Source organism: Aphelocoma coerulescens, chromosome 25 (assembly GCF_041296385.1).
Source record: "Aphelocoma coerulescens isolate FSJ_1873_10779 chromosome 25, UR_Acoe_1.0, whole genome shotgun sequence".
In the NCBI taxonomy this organism is placed as follows: Eukaryota; Metazoa; Chordata; class Aves; order Passeriformes; family Corvidae; genus Aphelocoma; species Aphelocoma coerulescens.
Window position 1 is genome coordinate 1840768 of NC_091038.1, and position 21249 is coordinate 1862016.

Below are 21249 nucleotides of genomic sequence, written 5' to 3' on the forward strand. Positions count from 1 at the left end.
GACGCAGGGAGCGCTGGGAAATGGAGGCGCCAGGTTACGGAGTATTGGGCGGTGAGGGAGCTGGGGACTACAAGTCCCGGAGAGCACCGCGCGGCGGCCGGGCGGGGGGCGGGGAAAGGGGCGTGGCCGCTGGAAGGGGCGTGGTCTGGGCTGTTGCGGGGGATTGGGGGGAACAAGGATGGGGGGGCTCTGAAATGGGGGGGGGGGGGGGGCATCGGGGGGCACACCGGGGTCACCCCCCGCCCCCTGCCTGGGAACAGAGCAGACACCCCCCCCACCCCCCAAATTAGGGGGAACCGGACTCCCCCCAGCCCACATATCCTGGGGGGCAAGGGGGGGACACTTTGACACGCACCCCAAATTCCATCCCACCCTCCCCAGGCAGAGGCAGCACTTGTGGGTTCAGTCCTTTATTTGCTTCATCCAACACCCCCAAATCTGGGGGGGTCCGTAAGGGCACTTGTGGTTATGGGAGGGGGGGGGGAGGGGGACGCTCACCCCCTCCGGGGGTCCTGAGGGGGGGGGGGGGTCACAGCACCAGTCCCTTGTGCAGACGGGGAAACTGAGGCACGGCACTGGGAGAGGCACTTTGGCACTTCGGAAAAGGGGGTGCGGGGTGGGATATGAATTCCCATGGGCGTGTCCGAGAGCAAGAATGGGGGATCCCAGGCCGGACAGGGTCTCCCCTTGAGGAAGAGGATGGTTTAGAGAGGGAAACGGAGGCACAGTGATGGGAGAGGCACTTTGGCACTTCGGAAAAGAGGATGCAGGGGGGTGCACATGAATTCCATGGGATTCTCCGAGGGCAGGGACGGGGAGGGTGTGGATCCCAGGCTGGGGGGGGATCTCACCCCTTGACGAAGAGGATGCAGGGGGGTGCACATGAATTCCATGGGATTCTCCGAGGGCAGGGAAGGGGAGGGTGTGGATCCCGGGCTGGGGGGGGGATCTCACCCCTTGACGAAGAGGATGGCGCTGACCAACGCGAAGCCGGCGAGGATCAGGATGACCTTGGGGATGCGGTTTTGGGGCACCCCCAACTCCTGGGGCAGAATCTCCAGGAAAGTAACGAAAAGGAAGGTCCCGGCCGCCAGCCCCTCCAGCACGGCCCGGCACAGGTGCTGCCGCGGCCCCGCGCCCGCCGCCAGCACCGTGCCCACGCCAACGCCCAGCGGGGACATGAGGGCCAGCAGCACGAGGCACGAGGCCACGGCGGGCGGGCGCAGGCGGCTCCGCAGCAGCTCCAGCGAGAGGCCGAAGGCCACGGCGCCCTTGTGCAGCAGCAGGGCCAGCAGCACGCGCAGCGTGGCCGCGTCGCCCTGGCGCAGCCCCAGCGCCAGCCCCTCCAGCACCGCGTGCAGCGCCAGGGCCAGCGCCAGCGCCCCAGCCCGCAGCGCCCCGGGAGCACCGGCCACCGGCACCGGCGATGCCGCCGAGCCCCCGGGTCCGCCGGGAGCCGCGGTTTGGATGCAGCCGTTGGGCAGCAGCGCCCGCGACTCCTCGGGAGGCTCCGCCAGCTCCCGCTGCGCCAGCGTCACCTGCTCCAGCACCAGCACCAGGAAGAAGCCCATGGCCAGGATGAACTCCGGCAGAGGGAACTGGAGCTGCGGGGAAGGGGGGCAGGGTCAGTGGGGAAGGGGAAGCAGAGGGTAGAGGGAGGATCTTTCCATGAGTCATGCGGGGCACGGGGGGCCGCAAGGGGCTCCCGGCGGCTCCAGGGATGTTGTCGCCGTTCCAGCTGCTCCGGTGCGGCGCTGCTGTCCGTGTGTCCGCTGTCCCTTCCTCATCCTCCGTGTCCTCACCCCACCGCCCCATTCCTGCTGTCCGCCCTGCACTGGTCCATCCTCTCTCCTTGTCCCATTCTCACCGTCCCATCCCCGCTGTCGCCGTCCCTGCCACCCCCTCCCCACCCAGCCCAGCAGCCGGAGCTGCTGACCCCGATCCCGGCCATGGGGACACCCGTGGGGACAGGGACAGGGGCACGGCGGCATCCCGGGGGTCTCACCGTGATGCGCAGCCCCTCCAGCGCCGCAGCGATGCTGCTCAGGTAGTCAGGCAAGAGGTCGAGCAGGAAAGTGCCCAGGAAAACCCCGCCGGAGAAGCAGCTCACGAGGCTGAGCACGGGGCTGCGGGGGTCTGGAGGGGGAAATTGGGGGGCAGAGACCCCAACGAGAGCCCCTCTCAGCCCTGCACCCACATAAGGCCCCATGGGGACAGCCCTGATGTGGGGACAGCCCCGCTCCCAACCTGTTCTAGACCCTTGGGACACCCCCAGACTCCCCAGAACCCCTGAGAACCCTGAGACCCCCAAACCCCACGAGCCCCCGGGATCCCCCAGACACTCACGACCCCCCCACGACCTGAGACCCCCCCAGGCTCCCCCGACTCCATGATCCCCTCAGGGATCCCCCAGACCCCCAAAACCCCTCAACACCCCCCCCCTCCAAATCCCTGATCCCCCCTCCCAGCCTCCCCAGGAGCCTCTGAGACCCCCCCACTCCCCGGGATGCCCCGAACCCGCCGGACCCTCCCGGACCCCCCCAGGTCCCCCTGACCCCCGGTACCGGGGGGCTGTCGGAAGCACCAGAGGGGCGCGAGGCCGCAGGCGAGGGGCAGCAGCAGCAGCACCACCAGCGACCCCAACTTCACCCCCAGCCCGGGCGGGGGCTGCGAGACCGCCCCGGGGCTCCAGGCCAGCGCGGCCCCGGTCCCGGTGTCCATCTCGCTCCCGGAGCTCAGCGTCCGCCGCCGGGGAAGCTCCGAGCCGCGTTGCGCATCCCCGGGAAGCGGGGCTGGAACGGGACGGGCCGGTCAGAGCCGCCCCCCGGCCCCGGTGACTCACCCGGCGCCGACCCCCCCCCGCCCGGGGCCCCCGGGACACGGACAGGGCGGCGGGGAGGGACGGCGAGTGGGAACAAGGAGCGGGCCCGGGATCAAGGAGCGGGTACCGGGATCAAGGACCAGGACCGGGATCAAGGAACGGGATCAGGATCCGGGTTTCCTGCACCGGGACCGGGAACTGGTTTTTCCGGGACCGGGATGGGGAACTGGGGACCACGGACCGCGTTCGAGATCAGGGACCGGGACTGGGGACCAGGACCGGGACTAGGACCACGATCAAGAACCGGGATTGCGAACCGGGACCGCGGACCGGGACTGGGATCGAGACCCGGGAATCGGGAAATAGGGTCCGGGACCGGGAGTCAGAGATCGGGTTTTCGGGGAGTAGGATGGGAATCGGGATCGAAGGCAGGGACTGAGGGCCGGGATGAGGGACGGGGACCCCCCCGTTCCCGCCGTTCCCGCCGTTCCCGCCGCTGCCCCGCACTCACCGCTCGCCTCATCCCAACCGCGTCCCGGGAACTCCGGGGGGCGGGGCCGGCGCCGCCTGCTCAGCCAATAGCCACGCAGGTTCGCCGGTGGCGTCACTGATTGACGTGCGCCGCAGCCAATGGAGAGCGAGCGGAACCTGCGCGGCCCCGCGGCCCCGGGAGCGCGCACGTGTCCGCTCGGCCGGGCGGGGCGGGGGAATCCTCCGTGTCCCCGCCGTGTCACGCCCTGGACCCCGTTACCTGGAGGATCCCCCCGTTCCTGGACTCCCGGCCCCCGTTACTGGGAGCATCCCCCCCGTTCCTCCACTCCCGGGCTCCGTTACCGGCCCATGCGGGGGGCACCGGCTCCGGTTCGGAGCCACCGGCGACCGCAGCGGAGCTGCCCCAAGCCCGGCTCCGTTCCCGGTTCCCCCGCGAGACCCTCCGGGACGCGGTACCGGGGCAGCCGCACCCTCCCCCGCTGCCCCTGGTGCCCCGGTAGGGCGGCCGGAGCCCCGAGCCCCGCTGGGGGAGGGATGATCCCGGCCCTTCCCGGCACGGGGCGGGACTTGGCTGGATTCCCCGGGATCCCGGAGATCCTGGTGCCCAGCGCCGGCACCGAGAGGAGGCGGCGGCACCACCGGGGACCGCGGTGGAGACCGGGGGACCCCGAGGAGGGGGCGCAGGGGGCTCATCCCCGGGGCACCAGGGCTCCCGCGGGGGTGTCCCCAGGGAACTCCTATGGAGGCACCGGAGCTCCCGGAGCCGGACGGGCTCTTCCTGGATCCCCCCTCGCTCCCGGTGCCGGTACTGGGCTTCCAGACCTTGAGGCTCCCGGAGGATGATGTGAGTGGGGGTGGGAGGGGCGCGGGTGGGCAGGACCCCCACGGGGACCCCCGGGGACGCCCCGGGGATCCCCGTCCCGTGTCCCCGGTATCCCCTCAGAGCAGCGGAGCCGAGGAGCTGCTGGGGCTGACGGTGAACCCCGACATCGCCTGCGGCCTCGGCACCAGCCCGGAGCCCCCCCGGCCCGACGAGCCCCCCCCGGTGCTGCTGGAGGTGGTCTGCGACTTCAGCACCCCCCTGTACCCCGCGCTGCTCCCCGGCACCGAGCTGTCCCCTCACCGAGCCCCCGGCCCCGAGCCCCTACCCGCGGTGAGTCCCTGCACCCCCCACTTCATCCCCGGACCCCTCCCCAGCTCACCCCAGACCCCCCAGTCCATCCCTGTCCCGCAGCTCCGGCTGACGGAGGAGGAGAAGCGGCTGCTGGCGCTGGAGGGGGTGACCCTGCCCGGGGACCTGCCCCTCACCCAGGTGTGTGCGGGGACACGGGGGGCCGGGGGGGGACCGGGGGGGGACAGGAGTGACCCCTCCGTGCCCCAGGCCCAGGAGCGGCTCCTGAAGAAGGTGCGGAGAAAGATCCGGAACAAGCAGTCGGCGCAGGACAGCCGGCGGAGGAAGAAGGAATACCTGGACGGGCTGGAGAGCAGGTGGGGCCGGCGCTCCCGTTATCCCGATGCCTTCCCGATATTCCCGTTATCCCGACGCGCCCAGGTGTGTCCTCCCTGTCACTGTCTCTGTCCGGCCAGGGCGGCCGCGTGCTCGGCACTGAACCAGGAGCTGCGGAAAAAGGTCCAGGAGCTGGAGAAGAGCAACGGGTGAGCGCGGGGGGGTGGGGGTGGGGGAACGGGGGGCTCCGGGATGGGCACGGAGCCGGGAGGAGGCACTGGGAGGGGGTCTCTGGGCGGGGCACGGAACCAGGAGGGGGCACCGGGAAGATGGCACCAGGAGGGGCCCGGAGCTGACCCCCCGTTCCCGCAGGTCGCTCCTGCGGCAGCTCCAGGCGCTGATCAAGGAAACGTCCACAAAGCCCGCCCAGACCGGCACGTGTGTCCTGGTACGGGACCCCCCCCGGGAACCCCCGGTACCCCCCCCGGGAACTCCCCCCGGGCCTCCCGGCGCCGCTCCGGGGCTCACGGCTCCCATCCCTCCCCCAGATCCTGCTCCTGTCCCTGGGGCTGATCCTGCTCCCCAGCTCCAGCCCGTTCCGCCGGGGCGGCAGCCGGGACGGCCTCGGACCCACCGGAGGTAACGGGAGCGCAGGGATGGGGGGGGGTGGGGGGACAGCCCCCGCCGCCCCCCCGCCTCCCGTTTCGGCGCTGCCCATCCCGTTCCCTGTTCCCGCAGTGATCTCCAGGAACATCCTGACGCGGCGGGAGCCGGGACCGGCCGCAGAATCCCCGTTCCCGGGGTGGATGTCGGGGATGGAGCTGGGATCTGGTGTGGGGGATGGAGCCGAGGGGGGGCCTGGGGATGGGATTCGCCCCCCCCGGAGGGATCCAGGGACCAATTCTTCCCGGCGGGATGTGGGGACAGGGACACGGGGACACGGGGATGAAATGTGACTGGGAGACCCCAGGAGAGGGGGACACTCCAGAATAAACCCACACTCTGTTTGCACCCCATGGAATGTTGGGGGGGTCGGGAATGGAGGGGATGGGGACACCCCAGAGAACAAACATTCCAGTGCTGCTCCAGGGACATTAATCGGGATTTATTCCACATTCTGCTCCTAGAGCGGGTTCCCAGGGACCCTCAGGATGCTCCCAGGGTAGATCCCAGTGCTGGAGGAAACAGGGATCCCCCCATGAAACAAACACAGCGTCACTCCAGGAACAATGACCAGGATTTATTCCACATCCCTCTCCCCGAGTGGGACCCTGGGGACGCCCAGGATAATCCCAGAGCAAATCCCAGTGCTGGGGAGGACAGGGATCCCCCCAAGGGACAATCACAGCATCACTCCGGGAGCAGCGACCAGGATTTATTCCACATCCCGCTCCGGGGGATCCCTTGGATGCTCTCCCAGGACGGATCCCAGAGGGATTCCAGCTCCGGGCAGCAAGGCAGGGGCTGCTTCTCCTGCGGCCGCTCCGGGCGAGCGGAATTCCCGTCTCCAACCCCTCGGGAACCTCTGGCTAAATGGACTCGATCTGTTTGCGGACCTTCTCCAGCGCCCGCCGGTCCAGCACGCGCTGCCGCAGCACCACGAGCGCCGCCGCCGCCGCCGCCACGCCCAGAGCGGAGCCCACGAAGTGCCAGAACCGCTGCGCCTCCAGCGCGGCCGAGCGGCAGCTGCGGAGCACGGCCCGTGGGAATGCCGGGCCTGATCCCACGGCAATTCCCAGCCCCGATCCCACAGGAGTCCCGAGCCCCGATCCCACAGGAGCCCCGATCCCACGGCAATTCCCAGCCCCGATCCCACAGGAGTCCCGAGCCCCAATCCCACAGGAGTCCCGAGCCCCGATCCCACAGGAGTCCCGAGCCCCGATCCCACAGGAGCCCCGATCCCACGGCAATTCCCAGCCCCGATCCCACAGGAGTCCCGAGCCCTGATCCCACAGGAGCCCCGATCCCACGGCAATTCCCAGCCCCGATCCCACAGGAGTTCCGAGCCCCGATCCCACAGGAGCCCCGATCCCACGGCAATTCCCAGCCCCGATCCCACAGGAGTCCCGAGCCCCGATCCCACAGGAGTCCCGAGCCCCAATCCCACAGGAGTCCCGAGCCCCGATCCCACAGGAGCCCCGATCCCACGGCAATTCCCAGCCCCGATCCCACAGGAGTCCCGAGCCCTGATCCCACAGGAGTCCCGAGCCCCAATCCCACAGGAGTCCCGAGCCCCGATCCCACAGGAGCCCCGATCCCACAGCAATTCCCAGCCCCGATCCCACAGGAGTCCCGAGCCCCAATCCCACAGGAGCCCCGATCCCACGGCAATTCCCAGCCCCGATCCCACAGGAGTCCCGAGCCCCGATCCCACAGGAGCCCCGATCCCACGGCAATTCCCAGCCCCGATCCCACAGGAGTCCCGAGCCCCGATCCCACAGGAGCCCCGATCCCATGGCATTTCCCAGCCCCGATCCCACAGGAGCCCCAATGCCCCGATCCCACCGGAGTCCCGAGCCTCGATCCCACAGGATTCCTGAGCCCCTGATCCCACAGCAATTCCCAACCCCAATGCCCCCAGTCCCCAAACCAATGTAATTCTGGGCCCCAATCCCACAGAAGTTCCCAGCCCCGATCCCACAGGAGTCCCAAGCCCCCAATCCCACAGGAATTCCCAGCCCCAATGCCCCCAGTCCCCAAACCAATGTAATTCTGGGCCCCAATCCCACAGGAGTTCTCAGCCCTGACCCCACGGCAATTCCAGCCCCAATCCCAAAGGAGCTCCGAGCCCTGATCCCACGGCAATTCCAGCCCCAATCCCAAAGGAGCTCCGAGCCCTGATCCCACGGCAATTCCCAGCCCCGATCCCACAGGAATGACCATTCCCAGCCCTGATCCCATGGCAATTCCCAGCCCCAATCCCACAGGAATGACCGTTCCCAGCCCTGATCCCATGGCAATTCCCAGCCCCAACCCCACAAGAATGACCATTCCCAGCCCTGATCCCACAGCAATTCCCAGCCCCAATCCCTCAAGAATGACCATTCCCAGCCCCAATCCCACGGCAATTCCCAGCCCCAATGCCCCCAGTCCCCAAACCAATGTAATTCTGGGCCCAAATCCCACAGAAGCTCCCAGCCCCGACCCCACCGGAATTCCCAGCCCCCACACCCAACCTCTTGTACTCATCCCGGTGGGACGAGGCGCAGTTGATCCTCTCAATGAAGCCGGTGGGGCCGCAGGCCAGGATCGTCTTCTGCCAGCGCGGGGACGGAGGGGTCGGTCAGGGAGAGACCCCCGGGGTAAAGGGGGGGACCCCAACCCCTGCCAGCCCCCGGGGACCCGCACTCACCATCTGGAAGCCGGAGCAGCGCGTGCACTCCTGGGCCACCACGAACTGCTCCACTCGCCAACACGGCGTGGCCACCGCGGGGCTCGCTGCGGGGGGATCCCGTCAGGGGGAACCGGCCGGGAGCCCCCCGTGACCGGACAGAGCCCCAGACCAAGACCTCAGCTACCGGACAGATCCCTCTCCCAGCCCGCGATCTATCCCGCTTCGAGCCCGCCGGGGCCAGACCGAGCACCCCAAACCCCGGTCCGAGCCCACCGGGACCAGACCGAGCACCCCAAACCCCGGTCCGAGGCCCCCAAACCCCGCTTCGAACCCCCCGGGACAAGACCGAGCACCCCAAACCCCGGTCCGAGCCCCCCAGGACCAAACTGAGCACCCCAAAACCCCGGTCCGAGGCCTCCAGATCCCGGTCCGAGCCCACCGGGACCAGACCGAGCACCCCAAACCCCGGTCCGAACCCGCCGGGACCAGACCGAGCACCCCAAACCCCGGTCCGAACCCCCCAGGACCAGACAGAGCACCCCAAACCCCGGTCCGAGCCCACCGGGACCAGACCGAGCACCCCAAACCCCGGTCTGAACCCGCCGGGACCAGACAGAGCACCCCAAACCCCGGTCCGAGCCCACCGGGACCAGACCGAGCACCCCAAACCGCGGTCCGAGCCCCCCCGGGACCGTTCCAATCGCCGGCCCGGTCCCGCTCACCGGGCCGCTCCTCACTCGGCGCCGCCGCCGCCGCCGGGCTGTGGGCACAGAAGCGCAGCCGTGAGGGCCCCGCACCGGGCCCGCTCCTCCCACCTCCCGGTTCCCCCCGGTCCCTCCTCACCGCAGCCCGCTCGGTACCGCGCTCAGCACCGCCAGCAGCACCGTGAGGCCGCCGGGCCCCATCGGGGCGCCGGGATCCGCCGAGAACCCTCAGGAACCGCCGGGATCCTCCGGGAGCTACCGGGCCCGGCCCCGCCGCGACGGCGGCGCCGCCATGTTGGAATCGCGGCGGGTACCGGGGAGGGACAGGCGGGGCCAATGGGGGAGGGGGCGTGGCCTCTGTGGGCAGCCGAGAAAAGGGGCGCGGCTTCGACTTAATTAGCGCGGTCTGGGGCTTAATTAGGGGCGCGGTTTGGATTGTAATTAGGGGCGTGGTTTGGGGATTAATTAGGGTCGTGGATATGGGTGAAGGGGAGGTGTTTGGCCAGGGCTGGGGGCGTGGTCCTGGGGGTGGGCGTGGCTTCGCGGCGCGTTCCGGACCATATTTGGTGTTGTGGGCGTGGCTTGGGCGGGGCCTCGCCGCCGCCCGTCCCGGTCCCGATCCCGATCCCGATCCCGATCCCGATCCCGGTCCCCGTCCCGATCCCGGTCCCGATCCCCATCCCCATCCCCATCCCGACCCTGACCCCGTTCCGTCCCCTCCAACCCCCCCGCAAAGAGATTCCGGAGCCGGGACAAGGCACAGCGGGGCTTTATGGCACGAGGAAGGACGGGGGGGGGGGGGGGGGCAGCCCCAAATCCCCCCCAAATTCCCCCCAAATTCCCCCCGGAGAGGCGCCTGCGCTGCCCCGGGGTTCCCGGGGGGGGGGGTCTCGGGGGGCGGGGTCCCGAGCCCCTATCCCAGGGAGCATCTCCCGCCGGCCTTTTTGGGGGGGCCGGGCTCCAGCAGGGCCCTGCTGCTGCCGCCGGGGGGCTGCGAAGAGAGGGGGAGGGGGGGGCGGTCAGTGAGGGTGGGGGTCCCCCGCCTGCCCCCACCCCCCCCCCCCAATCCCGGCCCCCAACTCACGGCTTTCCGGAAGGATTTGTGCAGGATGTCCCGTGCCAGCGTGCAGAAGGCCTGGGGAGGGGGGGGGGGGGAAGGAACGACAGGGGGCTGCTCAGTGGTGGGGGGCAGCACCCAGGGACCCCCCCCCAGGAGGAGGGAGGGACCCCCGCCACCCCACCGAACTTGGGGGAGCAGCTCCCCCACGCCGGGACCCCCCCCCTCACCTCCTCCACGTTCTCGCTGGACTTGGCGCTGGTCTCGAAGAAGCGAATCCCGTGTTCCTTCGCCAGCTGAGGGACCGCGACCCCCCCTGTGATCCCCACGGAGCCCCCACAACCCTCCTGTGACCCCCCCCCCCCCCCCCCCAGTCCCACAAACACCCCGAGTCCCACAGACCCCTCCCCAGCCCCACGGACTCCCCCAGAGCCCCATCCCCAAGACCCCCCAGCCCTCAGGACACCCCAACCCCGCGGCCACCCCCAGATTCCTCCAGACCCCCCCTTACCCCATAGAGCCAGCCCCCTCCCCCAGTCTCAGCCCCACGGACCCCCCCAGGCTCGCCCAGCACCCCGGGTCCCTCGCAGCCCCCCCGAGCCCCCCCAGACTCCCCCCGAGCCCCCGCCCACCTTCTCGGCCGCGTCCCGCTGCACTTTCCGCTTGCCCTCCATGTCGCACTTGTTGCCCAGGAGGAGCCGCTCGACCCCGGCCGAGGCGTTCTGGGGAGGGAGGGGAAAACACGGGCAGGACCCCCACGACCCTCCCCCGACCACCCTCCCCCCCTGCACCCCCCAAAATCCCCCCCACCCACCTCCTTGATGCTTTTCATCCAGTTCTGGATGTTCTCGAAGGATTTCTCGTCCGTGATGTCGTACACCAGGACGATGCCCTGGGGGAGGATCGGGGGTCAGGGGGGGTGCCGGACCCTCTGCCCGCGGTTTTGGGGTGGGGTCCTCGCCCCCAGGGCCCCCCCTCCGAGCTGCAGCCCCCTCCCCGTACCACGGCTCCGCGGTAATAGGCCGTGGTGATGGTTTTGAAGCGCTCCTGTCCCGCCGTGTCCCTGCGGAAACGGGGCGGTTTTGGGGATTTTGGGGCAATTTGGGGGTCCCACACCCTCCCCTGACCCCCCCCCTCCACCAACTCACCAGACCTGCAGCTTGATCTTCTTCCCATCGATATCCACAGTGCGGATCTTGAAGTCGATCCCTGGGGAAAAGGGAGGGGGGCACTGGGAGGGCGGGGGGAACAGAACCGGTTCCCTCCCAGTGCTCCCAGTGCCGCTGTCCCGGCGCCCAGTAACCATCTGGCACCCCGGGAACGGGGGGGGGCAAAATCCGGGACGGGGGGAATCCCGGGGGATCCCGGAGTGGGGGTTCCTCGGAGGGGGTCCCGATGGGGGGTTCTGATGAGTTCCAGGGTGGGGGTCCCAGGGTGAAGGGTCCCGGAGGGTTTTGGGAGTCCCAGGACGGGGTGGTCCCGGTGAATCCCGGGATGAGGGTCCCGGTGGGTGCCAGGGTGGGGGTCCCGGTGGGGTCCCGCGGTGGAGGGTTCTGGGAGGGGTCCCGGTGGGTCCAAGTGGGGTCCCGGGGGATTCCAGAGAGGGGGGTCCCGGTGAATCCCTGTTGGGGGATCCCGGAAGGGTCCCAGGATGGGGGTGCCAGCGTGGGGGCCCCGGAGAATCTCGGTGGGTCCATTGGGAGGTCCTGGTGAATCCCGGAGGTTCCCAGTTGGGGACGGCCCCACGGGGGGGTCCCGGGGGGGGGGTCTCGGAGGGTCCCAGGTTTGGGGGGGGGGGGGTGTCTCATTGCGGGATCCCGGTGGGTCCCGGGTTGGGCGATCCCGGTGGGTCCCAGCTGGAGGGAGGGGGTGGGTCCCGTGGGAGGGTCCCGGTGGGGCGGGTGGGGGGGGGGGGGTGGTCCCGGGGGTCCCACTCACCGATGGTGGAGATGTAGGTGCTGCTGAAGTTGTCCTCGGCGAAGCGGATGACGAGGCAAGTCTTGCCCACGCCGCTGTCCCCGATCAGCAGCAGCTTGAAGAGGTGGTCGTAGGCCTTGGCCATGGCCCCCGCCACCGCCCGCCGCCACCGGGACCGGCCCGGCCCCCCCCGGGCGGGGCCTGGCTGCGGCCCCGCCCTCCGCGGTGACGCCACGCCCTGGTGACGTCACAGCAGGTGGTCGCATGACGTCACGAGTCCGGTGTGCCACTCCCAAGATGGCGCGGCCGCCGACCTTCCCGGGATGGCGACGGTTCAAATGACCGACCCAAAATGGCGGGCGCGTAGCGGCCCTCCCAAGATGGCGGCAGCGCGGCGACCTTCTCAAAATGGCGTAAATACGAACGACCGTACCAAGAAGGAGGCACCTTCCCGAATCCCGACAGCGGAAACGACCGCCCCAAATGGCGGCACTAAGAGGGACCTTCCCCAAGGTGGCGAAACCTTTAACGACCTCCCCAAATGGTGGTTAAGTGAGCGACCTTCCCAATATGGCGCTTACACCCCTGCCGTCCCAAGATGGCACCGCTCCACTTCCGCCCCTGGGGCCGCCCCACAGCGGAAATGGCGGTGCGGGGCTGAGCCCGTCCCTTTCCGGTCCTTCACGCCGCCGCCGCCATGCCCGTGAGTGCGGCCCGACCCTGCTCTGGCGCTGTCGCCCCCGCGAGCCCCGCGGGACCGCGCCTGGCGGGGCCAGGGAGGGGCGCGAGGGCGCGGGGAAGGCGCAGGGAGGGCGGTGGGACCGGGGGCGCGCGGGGCGCTGGGGGCGAGGGGTGTGAAGGGGGGTGCGCCAAGATGGCGGCAGAGGCGTGAGGGGACGGGGCGGGGGGGGTGGGGAGGAGGAGGGGGACGGGAGTGATCGCGGTGTCCCCGCGGGGTCCCCGCGGTGTCCCCTGGTCTGACCGATCGCCGTGTCCCCGCAGCTCGCCAAGGACCTGCTGCACCCGTCCCCCGAGGAGGAGAAGCGCAAGCACAAGAAGAAGCGGCTGGTGCAGAGCCCCAACTCCTACTTCATGGACGTCAAGTGCCCCGGTGGGCACCGGGGGCCTTCCAGGGTTCCCTCCCCGTGTCCTTCCGTGTGTCCCGGTGTTGTCCCCGCTCTCCCGCTGCCCTTCCCTGTGTCCTGAGGTCCCTCCACGTGTTTCCCCATGTCCCGACGTCTCTTCCATGTGTCCCTTCCCTGTGTCCCCCGGGTGTCTTGGGGTCCCTTTTCGTGTCCCTTCACGTGTTTATTTCCTTGTCCCGGTGTCCTTCCACGTGTCCCGGGGTCTCTGCCAGCGTCCCGCTGGTGCCCTCGGCTTCCTCTCTGTGTCGCGGGGTCCCCCCCGGGTGACTCTGCTGTCCCCCCTTTGGGTGACTCTGCTGTCCCCCCCTTGGGTGACTCTGCTGTCCCCCTTGGGTGGCTCTGCTGTCCCCCCCTTGGGTGGCTCTGCTGTCCCCTTTGGGTGGCTCTTCTGTCCCCCTTGGGTGACTCTTCTGTCCCCTTTGGGTGACTCTGCTGTCCCCCCTTGGCTGACTCTGCTGTCCCCCCCGGGTGACTCTGCTGTCCCCCTTTGGGTGGCTCTTCTGTCCCCCCTTTGGGTGGCTCTTCTGTCCCCTTTGGCTGACTCTGCTGTCCCCTTTGGGTGGCTCTTCTGTCCCCTTTGGGTGACTCTGCTGTCCCCCCTTGGGTGACTCTGCTGTCCCCTTTGGGTGACTCTGCTGTCCCCCCGAGTGACTCTGCTGTCCCCTTTGGGTGACTCTGCTGTCCCCCCTTGGCTGACTCTGCTGTCCCCTTTGGGTGACTCTGCTGTCCCCTTTGGGTGGCTCTTCTGTCCCCCTTGGGTGGCTCTTCTGTCCCCTTTGGGTGACTCTGCTGTCCCCCCCGGGTGACTCTGCTGTCCCCTTTGGGTGACTCTGCTGTCCCCCCCGGGTGACTCTGCTGTCCCCCTTTGGGTGACTCTGCTGTCCCCCCTTTGGGTGACTCTTCTGTCCCCTTGGGTGACTCTGCTGTCCCCCTTGAGTGACTCTGCTGTCCCCCCTTGGCTGACTCTGCTGTCCCCCCTGGGTGACTCTGCTGTCCCCCCTTGGGTGGCTCTTCTGTCCCCCCCCTTGGGTGACTCTGCTGTCCCCCCCCTTGGGTGACTCTGCTGTCCCCCCTTTGGGTGGCTCTTCTGTCCCCTTGGGTGACTCTGCTGTCCCCCCTTGGCTGACTCTGCTGTCCCCCCTGGGTGACTCTGCTGTCCCCCCTTGGGTGGCTCTTCTGTCCCCCCCCTTGGGTGACTCTGCTGTCCCCCCCCTTGGGTGACTCTGCTGTCCCCCCTTGGGTGGCTCTTCTGTCCCCCCCCTTGGGTGACTCTGCTGTCCCCCTTTGGGTGACTCTGCTGTCCCCCTTGGCTGACTCTGCTGTCCCCCTTTGGGTGACTCTGCTGTCCCCCTTTGGGTGACTCTGCTGTCCCCCTTGGCTGACTCTGCTGTCCCCCCTTTGGGTGACTCTGCTGTCCCCCCTTTGGGTGACTCTTCTGTCCCCCCTGAGTGACTCTGCTGTCCCCCCGCTGTCCCCACAGGCTGTTACAAGATCACGACCGTGTTCAGCCATGCCCAGACCGTGGTGCTCTGCGTGGGCTGCTCCACGGTGCTGTGCCAGCCCACGGGGGGCAAGGCCCGGCTCACCGAGGGTGGGTGACCCCGAGGGAGGGGGGGAATTTTGGGAATCCCGGCGGATGGAGGGATCCGGGGCTGTTCCGTGGGGACGTGTCGCTCAAGGGGGGCTTTGGGGGATCTGGGGATCCTTGGTGGGGGGAGTAATTTTGGTAATTTTGGGATCCCGGTGCGGGGGAACAGGGTGTGGGGAGGTTGTGGATCCTGTTGGAGGGAAGGCTGGGAAGGGCTGGTTCCTCCTTGGGGTGTGGGGGTTATGGAATGGGGTTATGGAATTCCAGGGGGGATTGCACGATCCCAGGGGGCTCATGGAAACTGGGAGGGGGTTGGTTTTCCCCTCAGGAGAGTTTTGGAATTCGGGGGGGGGGGGGCGGGGGGTTGGAATCCCGGGGAGGGGTTCGGAACGGTGTCCGCTTTGGGCTGAAACGTCTCCTCGGAGCCCTCGACGGCAAATTCCCCAAAATTTGGGTTGGGAGACCTGGGATTCCCATTCCCAGATGGATACAAAGACCCTGCAGCATTCCCAGGTTTTCTGTTTTGTTTCCCAGGCTGCTCGTTCCGGCGGAAGCAGCACTGAGCGAGCCGGGATGCGACGGAGACGGGAATTCCGCCCGGTCCCTGTAGCCCCTTCCGCTTCCCACCAATAAATTTTGGATAAAATACCCAAAATGGGTCAGTTCTGGTTCTTGGCTGCGGGGACAGCGGGATTCAGGGGGTTTGGGGAAGGAATTCCTTCCCTGTGAGGGACCTGGATGGGTTATCCAGGGAATTTGTGGCTGCTTCATCCCTGGCAGTGTCTGAGCTGAGGTGTCCCTGCCATGGAGATGATCCATGGGGTCATTCCATGATTCCTGAGGAATCCAGGTGCAGCTGGTGCCACAACCACCTTGGGGTGGGACAAATCTTCCCTCGTGTCCCCTGGGATGCTCCAGCTGGACTCCATGGGAATTCCGTGCGGATAAACCTTTTCTGGCTGTGGTTTAATGGGAATAACTGGGAATATCCGTGTCTCTGGTCCTAACCTGGATCCTCTTCCCATCCATATTTTCCCATCCAAAAGGGAATAACCGGGATGTTTCCCTAGGATCTGGCTCTGGTGGGATCAGGGCTGGGGTGAGCCTGGACCTCTCCCCGTTCCCACCTGGAGCTCCCAAAATCCACCCTCCGGGTGGATTTTGGGAGCTCCAGGTGGGAACGGGGTGACCTGAGGTGGATTTTGGGATTCCCCCCCCCCACTCCAGCTCCAGTGGGAGCCTCATCCCAGAATTTTGGGGTACTGCAAGGACAAGTCCCCTCCCCCGGCTGCTTTCCGGAGCCTCCAGCCCCGGTACCCACCCCGGATCTGAAGCGAAATCAAAATCGGGACTTTCGGTTCCTCATTCCCTCATTTCCTGGCTCGTGATTTCTCCCTGAGGCACCAGCACCGAGCACCCCAAATCCCGGGGGGGGGTCCCAGCGCTGGGAACGCTCCGGAGCCATCCCCGGATCCCCCTCCCCGAGCCCCGCCTGGCGCTGGAAGTCGAAGTCCTTCCGGAGCAGCTTTTGGAGGTGATTTGGGTCGGTTTGGTGTTTTAAACCCCTCCCCATGAGCGCTTTGAGGAAGTAAAACTCGGGGGGGAAAAGTGGATTTGTGTGGATTTGGGATCTGTCTTACCCTGAACTTCCTCTTGGATTGTGGGATTGTCCGTGTAGCCCATTCTGGGGAGCATCAGTTGGATAACACCAAGGAATTTGGGGATTTTTTTGGGCAGGGATTTGTCCCAGCAGGTACTGGGAGGGTCCCCAGGACAGGGTGGCTCCGATGTGTCTGGGCCTGTCCTCACGGACACGGGGCTGGCTCCCAGATTGTCCCCTGGAGGGAATTTTGGGATGCGTGTCCGGGCGGGCGGGTGGCATCACCAGGTCACCGGGGTGTTGTTGTCACCTCCCTGCCCAGACCGGATTTGTCACCGAGGGGTCAATCCCAGCTCCGAGTCCTCGGCTCCCGGCGTTCCCTCTCCGAATCCCGGGATGGAGCCTCTGGCTCCCGTCGCTCTCCTGGCCCTGCTGGGGCTGGCACTGGGACACCCCGACCCCGCACTGGACCGGCACTGGGAGCTCTGGAAAAAAACCTACGGAAAGGAATACAAGCCCCAGGTGGGAACGTCCTGGGAATGTCACAGGGGGGAGCCTGGGGGTGTCCAAGGGGTCCTGGAGTGTCCTGGGAATATCCCAGGATTTCCTGGGGTTCTCCTGGGGGGTGACCGCCAGTCGGAGAAGATCCGCTGATGCTTCCAAGCGCTGCCAGTCTCCAGGGATGATCCACCTGGAGCTCCCAACTGGGATGAACTGGGGTGGGATGGCTCCGGAGGGGCCGCCCTGGGTCTCACAGGGTCCCGCTGGAATTCCAGGAGGATTCGCTCCGTCGCCTGACGTGGGAGAAGAACCTGTGGCTGGTGACGCTCCATAACCTGGAGCATTCCCTGGGGCAGCGCTCCTACACGCTGCGAATGAACCACCTGGGAGACATGGTGGGTGCGGGAAGCGGCTTCCAGCCCTCTGGAATTCCCCCTGGAGGGTGGCTGAACCGGGATATCGGTGGGTCCGGGGTGGGAAAACTCCCAACATCCCCCTCAGCCCATCCTTGTGGGATCCAGGGATGGGCTGCTCCGGAATTCCGGGAGGAAAGAACTCCTTGGGGTGGGATTTGGGGCACACGGAGCCGTCCTGGTCATTTGGGATGTTTATGGATCATCCCTCTTCCGTGTCCCAAAGTTGAGGGGGGGTTTAATTCCCCGGCTTGCAGGGATTTGAGGAGCTGGAGCTGAGCTTTTAATTTTCTGATGAAAATCTGGAAATTAAATGGAAAAAAACCAAGGAGTTGAGGATTCCCCAAACCCAACTCTTCCACCTCGGAATTCCCACTCGGACACCTCCAGCTGGGTGTTCACAGAGAGCAGGAATCACCCGCTGGAATTTTCCTTCCCCCCCCCCAGACCAGCGAGGAGGTGGCGGCTTCGCTGACGGGGCTCCAGCTCCGTCCTCGCCCCCGTCGGAATTCCTCATTCCAACCCCGATCCCGGCCCGTCGGTGACATCCCGGAGGCGCTGGACTGGCGGGACAAGGGATGCGTGACCGAGGTGAAGAACCAGGTGAGCCTCGCCCCGGGAGCCTCCCGGCCATCCCTGGGGCAGCTCCTGAGCCTCTCCCGGCTTCTTTTCCCAGGGCGCCTGCGGATCCTGCTGGGCTTTCAGCGCCGTGGGAGCTCTGGAAGCGCAGGTGAAGCTGAAAACCGGGAATTTGGTGTCTCTGAGCGCCCAGAACTTGGTGGATTGCTCCGGGATGTACGGGAACAAGGGCTGCGCCGGGGGGTTCATGACGGAGGCGTTCCAGTACATCATCGACAACGGCGGCATCGAGTCCGAGGAATCTTATCCCTACACGGCTCAGGTGCGCCTGGAAGAGCTTGGAAAACTCCAGGAAAACGCATGGAAGGGCCGTAGCAGCTCGGCTCTGTTCCTGTTTTCCTTCCTCCCCCTCCTCCTCCTCTCCCACCCAATTCCCTCTGCCCGGGTTTCCCGGTGGCACCTTTGCTCCTCATCCAAACCCATCCCGGGATCCTTGGGACTATTTTGAGGGGAATGACTGGACCAGGAGCTGGAATTCCTACCTGGTTATTTCACCATTCCTCAGGACACGAGCTGGAGGGGAGGAAAAAATGGGTCAGGAGCCTCCCGAAAACACAGTCCTGGGAAATGGGTCAGAGCAACAACAGCTCCATCCGAGGAAAAAATGGGATTTAACTCTCCAAGTGTGGAGCTACAGAGGGAAAAGCTGCCATTCCCGGGGTCCAGATGTGGATGGGGAGGATGAGGATGGAGACTCCAGGGAAGAGGAGGATGAAGACGGAGGCTTGTGCCGGTTTTAGTTAGGATTGCGAAGGGAATCCCAACCTTAGGGAAGAGGCTGGAGCGATGTTTTTGAGGAAAAAGGGCGGAGAATCCTCTGGGAAAGTTTGGGCTGAGGATCCTCCAGGAGCCTCCATAATCCATATCTAGAAACCCTCGGTCCGAACAAACCCGCGGAGCCCGGGGTGGGGGGTGGGAACGTCCCCGGATTCCGCCGGCTCATTCCCGTTTCCCGGCAGAACGGGACGTGCCGCTACAACGCCTCGGCCCGCGCCGCCTCCTGCTCCCGCTTCGTGGAGCTGCCCGAGGGTGACGAGGCCGCGCTCAGGGACGCCGTGGCCACCGTGGGCCCCGTGTCCGTGGCCATCGACGCCACCCGGCCCAGCTTCTTCCTCTACCACTCCGGTGAGGGCTCCGGCCGGGATATCGGGGAATCGGGCGGGATTCGGGAAGTTGGGGGTTCATTCCTGGCGGGAGGCTGGGATGGGCTGGGCTTTAGGGCTCTTCCAACCCGAGCTGTGATCCCATGATGGGGCAAAACCCATTCCTTCCATTCTTCCAGCTTGGGCACCTTCCGGGACAGCGGGAATTGGGTGGGATTTGGGAAGTTGGGGGTTAATTCCTGGAGCGAGGTTGGAACACGGGATGGGGTGGTCTTTGAGGTCTTCAGGGCTCTTCCAACCCAAACCCAAACCCAAACTCGCCTTCTTCCGTTCTTTCAGCCCCTTGTTGTGAGGAAACCTTTGGAATTTGGGTGGGATTTGGGAGGCTGGGGGTAAATTCCTGGAGGGAGGCTGGGATCGGTGGGAATTCCAGGTTTTCCCCCCACTTCCAGGGGTGTACGACGACCCCCAGTGCTCGCAGGAGGTGAACCACGGGGTGGTGGTGGTGGGATACGGCTCCTTGGACAACAAGGAATATTGGCTGGTGAAGAACAGGTAAACCCTTGAGATCCACCAGGAATCCTGGAATATTCCTGGCTGCGAGGGACCCACAAGGATCAGAGCCCAATTCCCAGCCCTGGATACCCCCAAACTCCCACCTTGTCCCTCAGGGCCTTTTCCAGGTGCTTCTTGGCCCACGGAAAGGTTGGAATGATGATCCATAAGGTCCATTCCCAACCCAACCCGCTCCAGAATTTCACGATTTGGTGTTTGGAGCTGCCCAAATCCGTGGGGTTCCGTGGTGGCCTCGGCAGCCTTGGACTTTGTGATTTCCAAGGGCTTTTCCAACCCAGACTTCCAGGCTTCTGGTGCTTTCTCCTGTAAGAACAGGGATTAAACCACCCCAAATTCCCAACAATCCCCATGGCGGCACATTCCGAGCGGAGGATGTCGCTCCAACACCCCCAAAATGCCACTTTTCCTTCACCAGGAGGGCCCTGGAGGCTTCTGGCTGCATCCAGAAACTCCTAAAGGGCAAAAAAAAAATCCCAGAAATCAATCCAGGTGCTGCTCCAGCAGGAAAATAATTGGGAAAACTGAATAAATGGAAGAGCAGAGGGGAAGTGTGGGGAGCAGCAATCACTTCCCAGGGCTCATTCCTCAATCCTGGTCCCTCGCACCCGATTCCAAGCCGGGACCAGGCTCCTTTTCCCACCCCGGAACTCTTTTCCAACCTCCACAATCCCACGATTCCGTAACGGAGCACGGGACTAGAAATCCCACAAATCCATTCATCCAGCCCCGAATCCGCCGCTCCTCTCCCAGAAAAACAAAACAAAACAAAACAAAACAAAACAAAACAAAACAAAACAAAACAAAACAAAACAAAAAATCCCCAGGAATTGAGTTTTTCCCCATCTCTGTTCCCCCTTTCCCGAAGCTGGGGCATCCATTTCGGAGACGCGGGATACATCCGGATGATCCGGAACGCCTCCAACCACTGCGGCATCGCCAGCTACGCCTCCTACCCGCTGATTTAGCCGGATCCACGCTCCGGACACGATCCCAAAGCTCCAGTTGTCCGTGGATTCCATCCTGGCAGGGATTCTTCCCCTTCCAGGGTCGCCTCCCAGCGCCGCGGTTGGATCCGCGGGCTGGGAGGGAATCCTGGGGGGGAGTGTGGGAAGTGGGAATGTCGGTGGTGGTTATCCGGGGGAATTCTTTTCTGCAGGGGGGGAATTTGGAGGTTTGGGAGTAAGGTTGTGCTTCCTGCAGGGGTTGGGCACAGGGATCACAGGGTCCGGAGCTGCTGCGGTGCCGGCCATCGCCTTCTCTCCGTGTGACGCTGCTGGAATTGCAAATATTCCATGGAAAATAAAAAGATTGCGTTCGCTGCCTCAAAATCCCGGTGTTTGGGGATAATCCCACCCCTCCCAAAAAAAAATCCAGTATTTGGTGCCTCCGTGGTGGCTCCGGTCACCCCACAGCCAAGAATGCCGTGTTGGTGGATGGAGATCCCGAGGGAACAGTGTCCCTTTGTCCCTGAACAATGTCCCGGGGCTGGAATTCCTCACCCCCTCATCCCACCCCTCGCTCGGAACCCAGGGTGCCGGGAATCTCCTCAGCGGGATGAGAGGTAAGGATGATCCCACCGGGATCTGGCTCCTGGTGCCGTTCCCGTGGGATTTAGAGCTGGAAAAGGGTGAATTCCCAGCGGCCGGATTGGGAGTTTAGGGCAGGTTTTGTTGGGAAAACAATGGGAAAAGGAGTTGTCCCTGTTGTATCCCAAATCCTGGTGCTCCTGAGCCTGGCACTGGGAATGTTGGTGCTGGATTTCAGGGGGTGGAGCTGTGGGATCGGGCAGGACGAGACCCCCGAGGGGACCCCGGTGAGGAAGAGCCGGTTCCAGAATCCCTTTGGAAATCATGGAATGATTAAGGTTGGAAAAGACCTCGGAGGTCATGGACTCCACCTGGAATGTTTCCGG

At 65.9% G+C, this 21249-nt stretch overlaps 6 protein-coding genes across 9 annotated transcripts; 3 read left to right on the forward strand and 3 right to left on the reverse strand.

Annotated features, from left to right (window-relative positions):
* Positions 1-406: 406 nt before the first annotated feature.
* SLC39A1 (solute carrier family 39 member 1) lies at positions 407-3432 on the reverse strand. The gene is made up of 4 exons (XM_068995133.1): positions 3333-3432; positions 2565-2792; positions 2006-2136; positions 407-1604 (listed from the first exon to the last, which is right to left on the reverse strand). Exons 2-4 carry the CDS (start codon positions 2719-2721, stop codon positions 951-953), a joined length of 942 nt encoding a protein of 313 aa, XP_068851234.1. The 5' UTR covers positions 2722-2792; positions 3333-3432; the 3' UTR covers positions 407-950.
* Positions 3433-3709: 277 nt separating this feature from the next.
* On the forward strand, positions 3710-5749 carry CREB3L4 (cAMP responsive element binding protein 3 like 4). Its single transcript, XM_068995132.1, has 8 exons — positions 3710-4157; positions 4257-4466; positions 4548-4625; positions 4695-4801; positions 4901-4969; positions 5133-5208; positions 5309-5399; positions 5499-5749. Exons 1-8 carry the CDS (start codon positions 4053-4055, stop codon positions 5714-5716), a joined length of 954 nt encoding a protein of 317 aa, XP_068851233.1. The 5' UTR covers positions 3710-4052; the 3' UTR covers positions 5717-5749.
* Positions 5750-5979: 230 nt separating this feature from the next.
* On the reverse strand, positions 5980-9377 carry JTB (jumping translocation breakpoint). Its single transcript, XM_068995430.1, has 5 exons — positions 8938-9377; positions 8817-8854; positions 8113-8198; positions 7937-8016; positions 5980-6446 (listed from the first exon to the last, which is right to left on the reverse strand). Exons 1-5 carry the CDS (start codon positions 8997-8999, stop codon positions 6290-6292), a joined length of 423 nt encoding a protein of 140 aa, XP_068851531.1. The 5' UTR covers positions 9000-9377; the 3' UTR covers positions 5980-6289.
* Positions 9378-9558: 181 nt separating this feature from the next.
* On the reverse strand, positions 9559-12053 carry RAB13 (RAB13, member RAS oncogene family). Of its 3 annotated transcripts, none has more exons than XM_068995136.1 (8): positions 11794-11978; positions 11004-11064; positions 10858-10918; positions 10670-10747; positions 10488-10577; positions 10086-10113; positions 9883-9933; positions 9559-9789 (listed from the first exon to the last, which is right to left on the reverse strand). In XM_068995136.1, the coding sequence occupies exons 1-8, from the start codon at positions 11915-11917 to the stop codon at positions 9569-9571; spliced, it is 714 nt and encodes a 237-aa protein (XP_068851237.1). In that variant the 5' UTR covers positions 11918-11978; the 3' UTR covers positions 9559-9568. The 3 variants fall into 3 exon arrangements, with proteins under 3 accessions (XP_068851237.1, XP_068851239.1, XP_068851238.1); XM_068995138.1 differs by having other exon boundaries at positions 9625-9789; positions 10086-10151; positions 11794-11976; XM_068995137.1 differs by lacking the exon at positions 10858-10918 and having other exon boundaries at positions 9625-9789; positions 10086-10151; positions 11794-12053.
* Positions 12054-12377: 324 nt separating this feature from the next.
* Positions 12378-15160, forward strand: RPS27 (ribosomal protein S27). Its single transcript, XM_068995139.1, has 4 exons — positions 12378-12475; positions 12775-12883; positions 14398-14508; positions 15040-15160. Exons 1-4 carry the CDS (start codon positions 12470-12472, stop codon positions 15066-15068), a joined length of 255 nt encoding a protein of 84 aa, XP_068851240.1. The 5' UTR covers positions 12378-12469; the 3' UTR covers positions 15069-15160.
* A 709-nt stretch (positions 15161-15869) lies between these two features.
* CTSS (cathepsin S) lies at positions 15870-20659 on the forward strand. 2 transcript variants are annotated; one of them, XM_068995412.1, is made up of 8 exons: positions 15870-16048; positions 16428-16627; positions 16882-17001; positions 17467-17622; positions 17696-17920; positions 18618-18783; positions 19214-19316; positions 20203-20659. In XM_068995412.1, exons 2-8 carry the CDS (start codon positions 16502-16504, stop codon positions 20300-20302), a joined length of 996 nt encoding a protein of 331 aa, XP_068851513.1. In that variant the 5' UTR covers positions 15870-16048; positions 16428-16501; the 3' UTR covers positions 20303-20659. The 2 variants fall into 2 exon arrangements, with proteins under 2 accessions (XP_068851513.1, XP_068851512.1); XM_068995411.1 differs by having other exon boundaries at positions 15870-16039.
* Positions 20660-21249: the final 590 nt, after the last annotated feature.

What these genes read in the sequence shown, in the direction of transcription:
- SLC39A1 (XM_068995133.1), bottom strand. Translation starts at nt 2,721, where the DNA reads ATGGACACCGGGACCGGGGCCGCGCTGGCCTGGAGCCCCGGGGCGGTC. An exon ending in GTGCTTCCGACAGCCCCCCG is followed by an intron (nt 2,137 to 2,564) that starts GTACCGGGGGTC and finishes TTCCCCCTCCAG; the next exon opens with ACCCCCGCAGCCCCGTGCTC. An exon ending in TGGAGGGGCTGCGCATCACG is followed by an intron (nt 1,605 to 2,005) that starts GTGAGACCCCCG and finishes CCTTCCCCGCAG; the next exon opens with CTCCAGTTCCCTCTGCCGGA.
- CREB3L4 (XM_068995132.1), top strand. Translation starts at nt 4,053, where the DNA reads ATGGAGGCACCGGAGCTCCCGGAGCCGGACGGGCTCTTCCTGGATCCC. An exon ending in CTGGACGGGCTGGAGAGCAG is followed by an intron (nt 4,802 to 4,900) that starts GTGGGGCCGGCG and finishes CTGTCCGGCCAG; the next exon opens with GGCGGCCGCGTGCTCGGCAC. An exon ending in CGGCCTCGGACCCACCGGAG is followed by an intron (nt 5,400 to 5,498) that starts GTAACGGGAGCG and finishes CTGTTCCCGCAG; the next exon opens with TGATCTCCAGGAACATCCTG.
- JTB (XM_068995430.1), bottom strand. Translation starts at nt 8,999, where the DNA reads ATGGGGCCCGGCGGCCTCACGGTGCTGCTGGCGGTGCTGAGCGCGGTA. An exon ending in GCGGTACCGAGCGGGCTGCG is followed by an intron (nt 8,855 to 8,937) that starts GTGAGGAGGGAC and finishes CTGTGCCCACAG; the next exon opens with CCCGGCGGCGGCGGCGGCGC. An exon ending in GCTGCTCCGGCTTCCAGATG is followed by an intron (nt 8,017 to 8,112) that starts GTGAGTGCGGGT and finishes CCGCGCTGGCAG; the next exon opens with AAGACGATCCTGGCCTGCGG.
- RAB13 (XM_068995136.1), bottom strand. Translation starts at nt 11,917, where the DNA reads ATGGCCAAGGCCTACGACCACCTCTTCAAGCTGCTGCTGATCGGGGAC. An exon ending in CCTATTACCGCGGAGCCGTG is followed by an intron (nt 10,748 to 10,857) that starts GTACGGGGAGGG and finishes ATCCTCCCCCAG; the next exon opens with GGCATCGTCCTGGTGTACGA. An exon ending in CCAGCGAGAACGTGGAGGAG is followed by an intron (nt 9,934 to 10,085) that starts GTGAGGGGGGGG and finishes CCCCCTCCCCAG; the next exon opens with GCCTTCTGCACGCTGGCACG.
- RPS27 (XM_068995139.1), top strand. An exon ending in CATGGACGTCAAGTGCCCCG is followed by an intron (nt 12,884 to 14,397) that starts GTGGGCACCGGG and finishes CTGTCCCCACAG; the next exon opens with GCTGTTACAAGATCACGACC. An exon ending in CAAGGCCCGGCTCACCGAGG is followed by an intron (nt 14,509 to 15,039) that starts GTGGGTGACCCC and finishes TTTGTTTCCCAG; the next exon opens with GCTGCTCGTTCCGGCGGAAG.
- CTSS (XM_068995412.1), top strand. Translation starts at nt 16,502, where the DNA reads ATGGAGCCTCTGGCTCCCGTCGCTCTCCTGGCCCTGCTGGGGCTGGCA. An exon ending in TGAACCACCTGGGAGACATG is followed by an intron (nt 17,002 to 17,466) that starts GTGGGTGCGGGA and finishes CCCCCCCCCCAG; the next exon opens with ACCAGCGAGGAGGTGGCGGC. An exon ending in CTTCTTCCTCTACCACTCCG is followed by an intron (nt 18,784 to 19,213) that starts GTGAGGGCTCCG and finishes CCCCACTTCCAG; the next exon opens with GGGTGTACGACGACCCCCAG.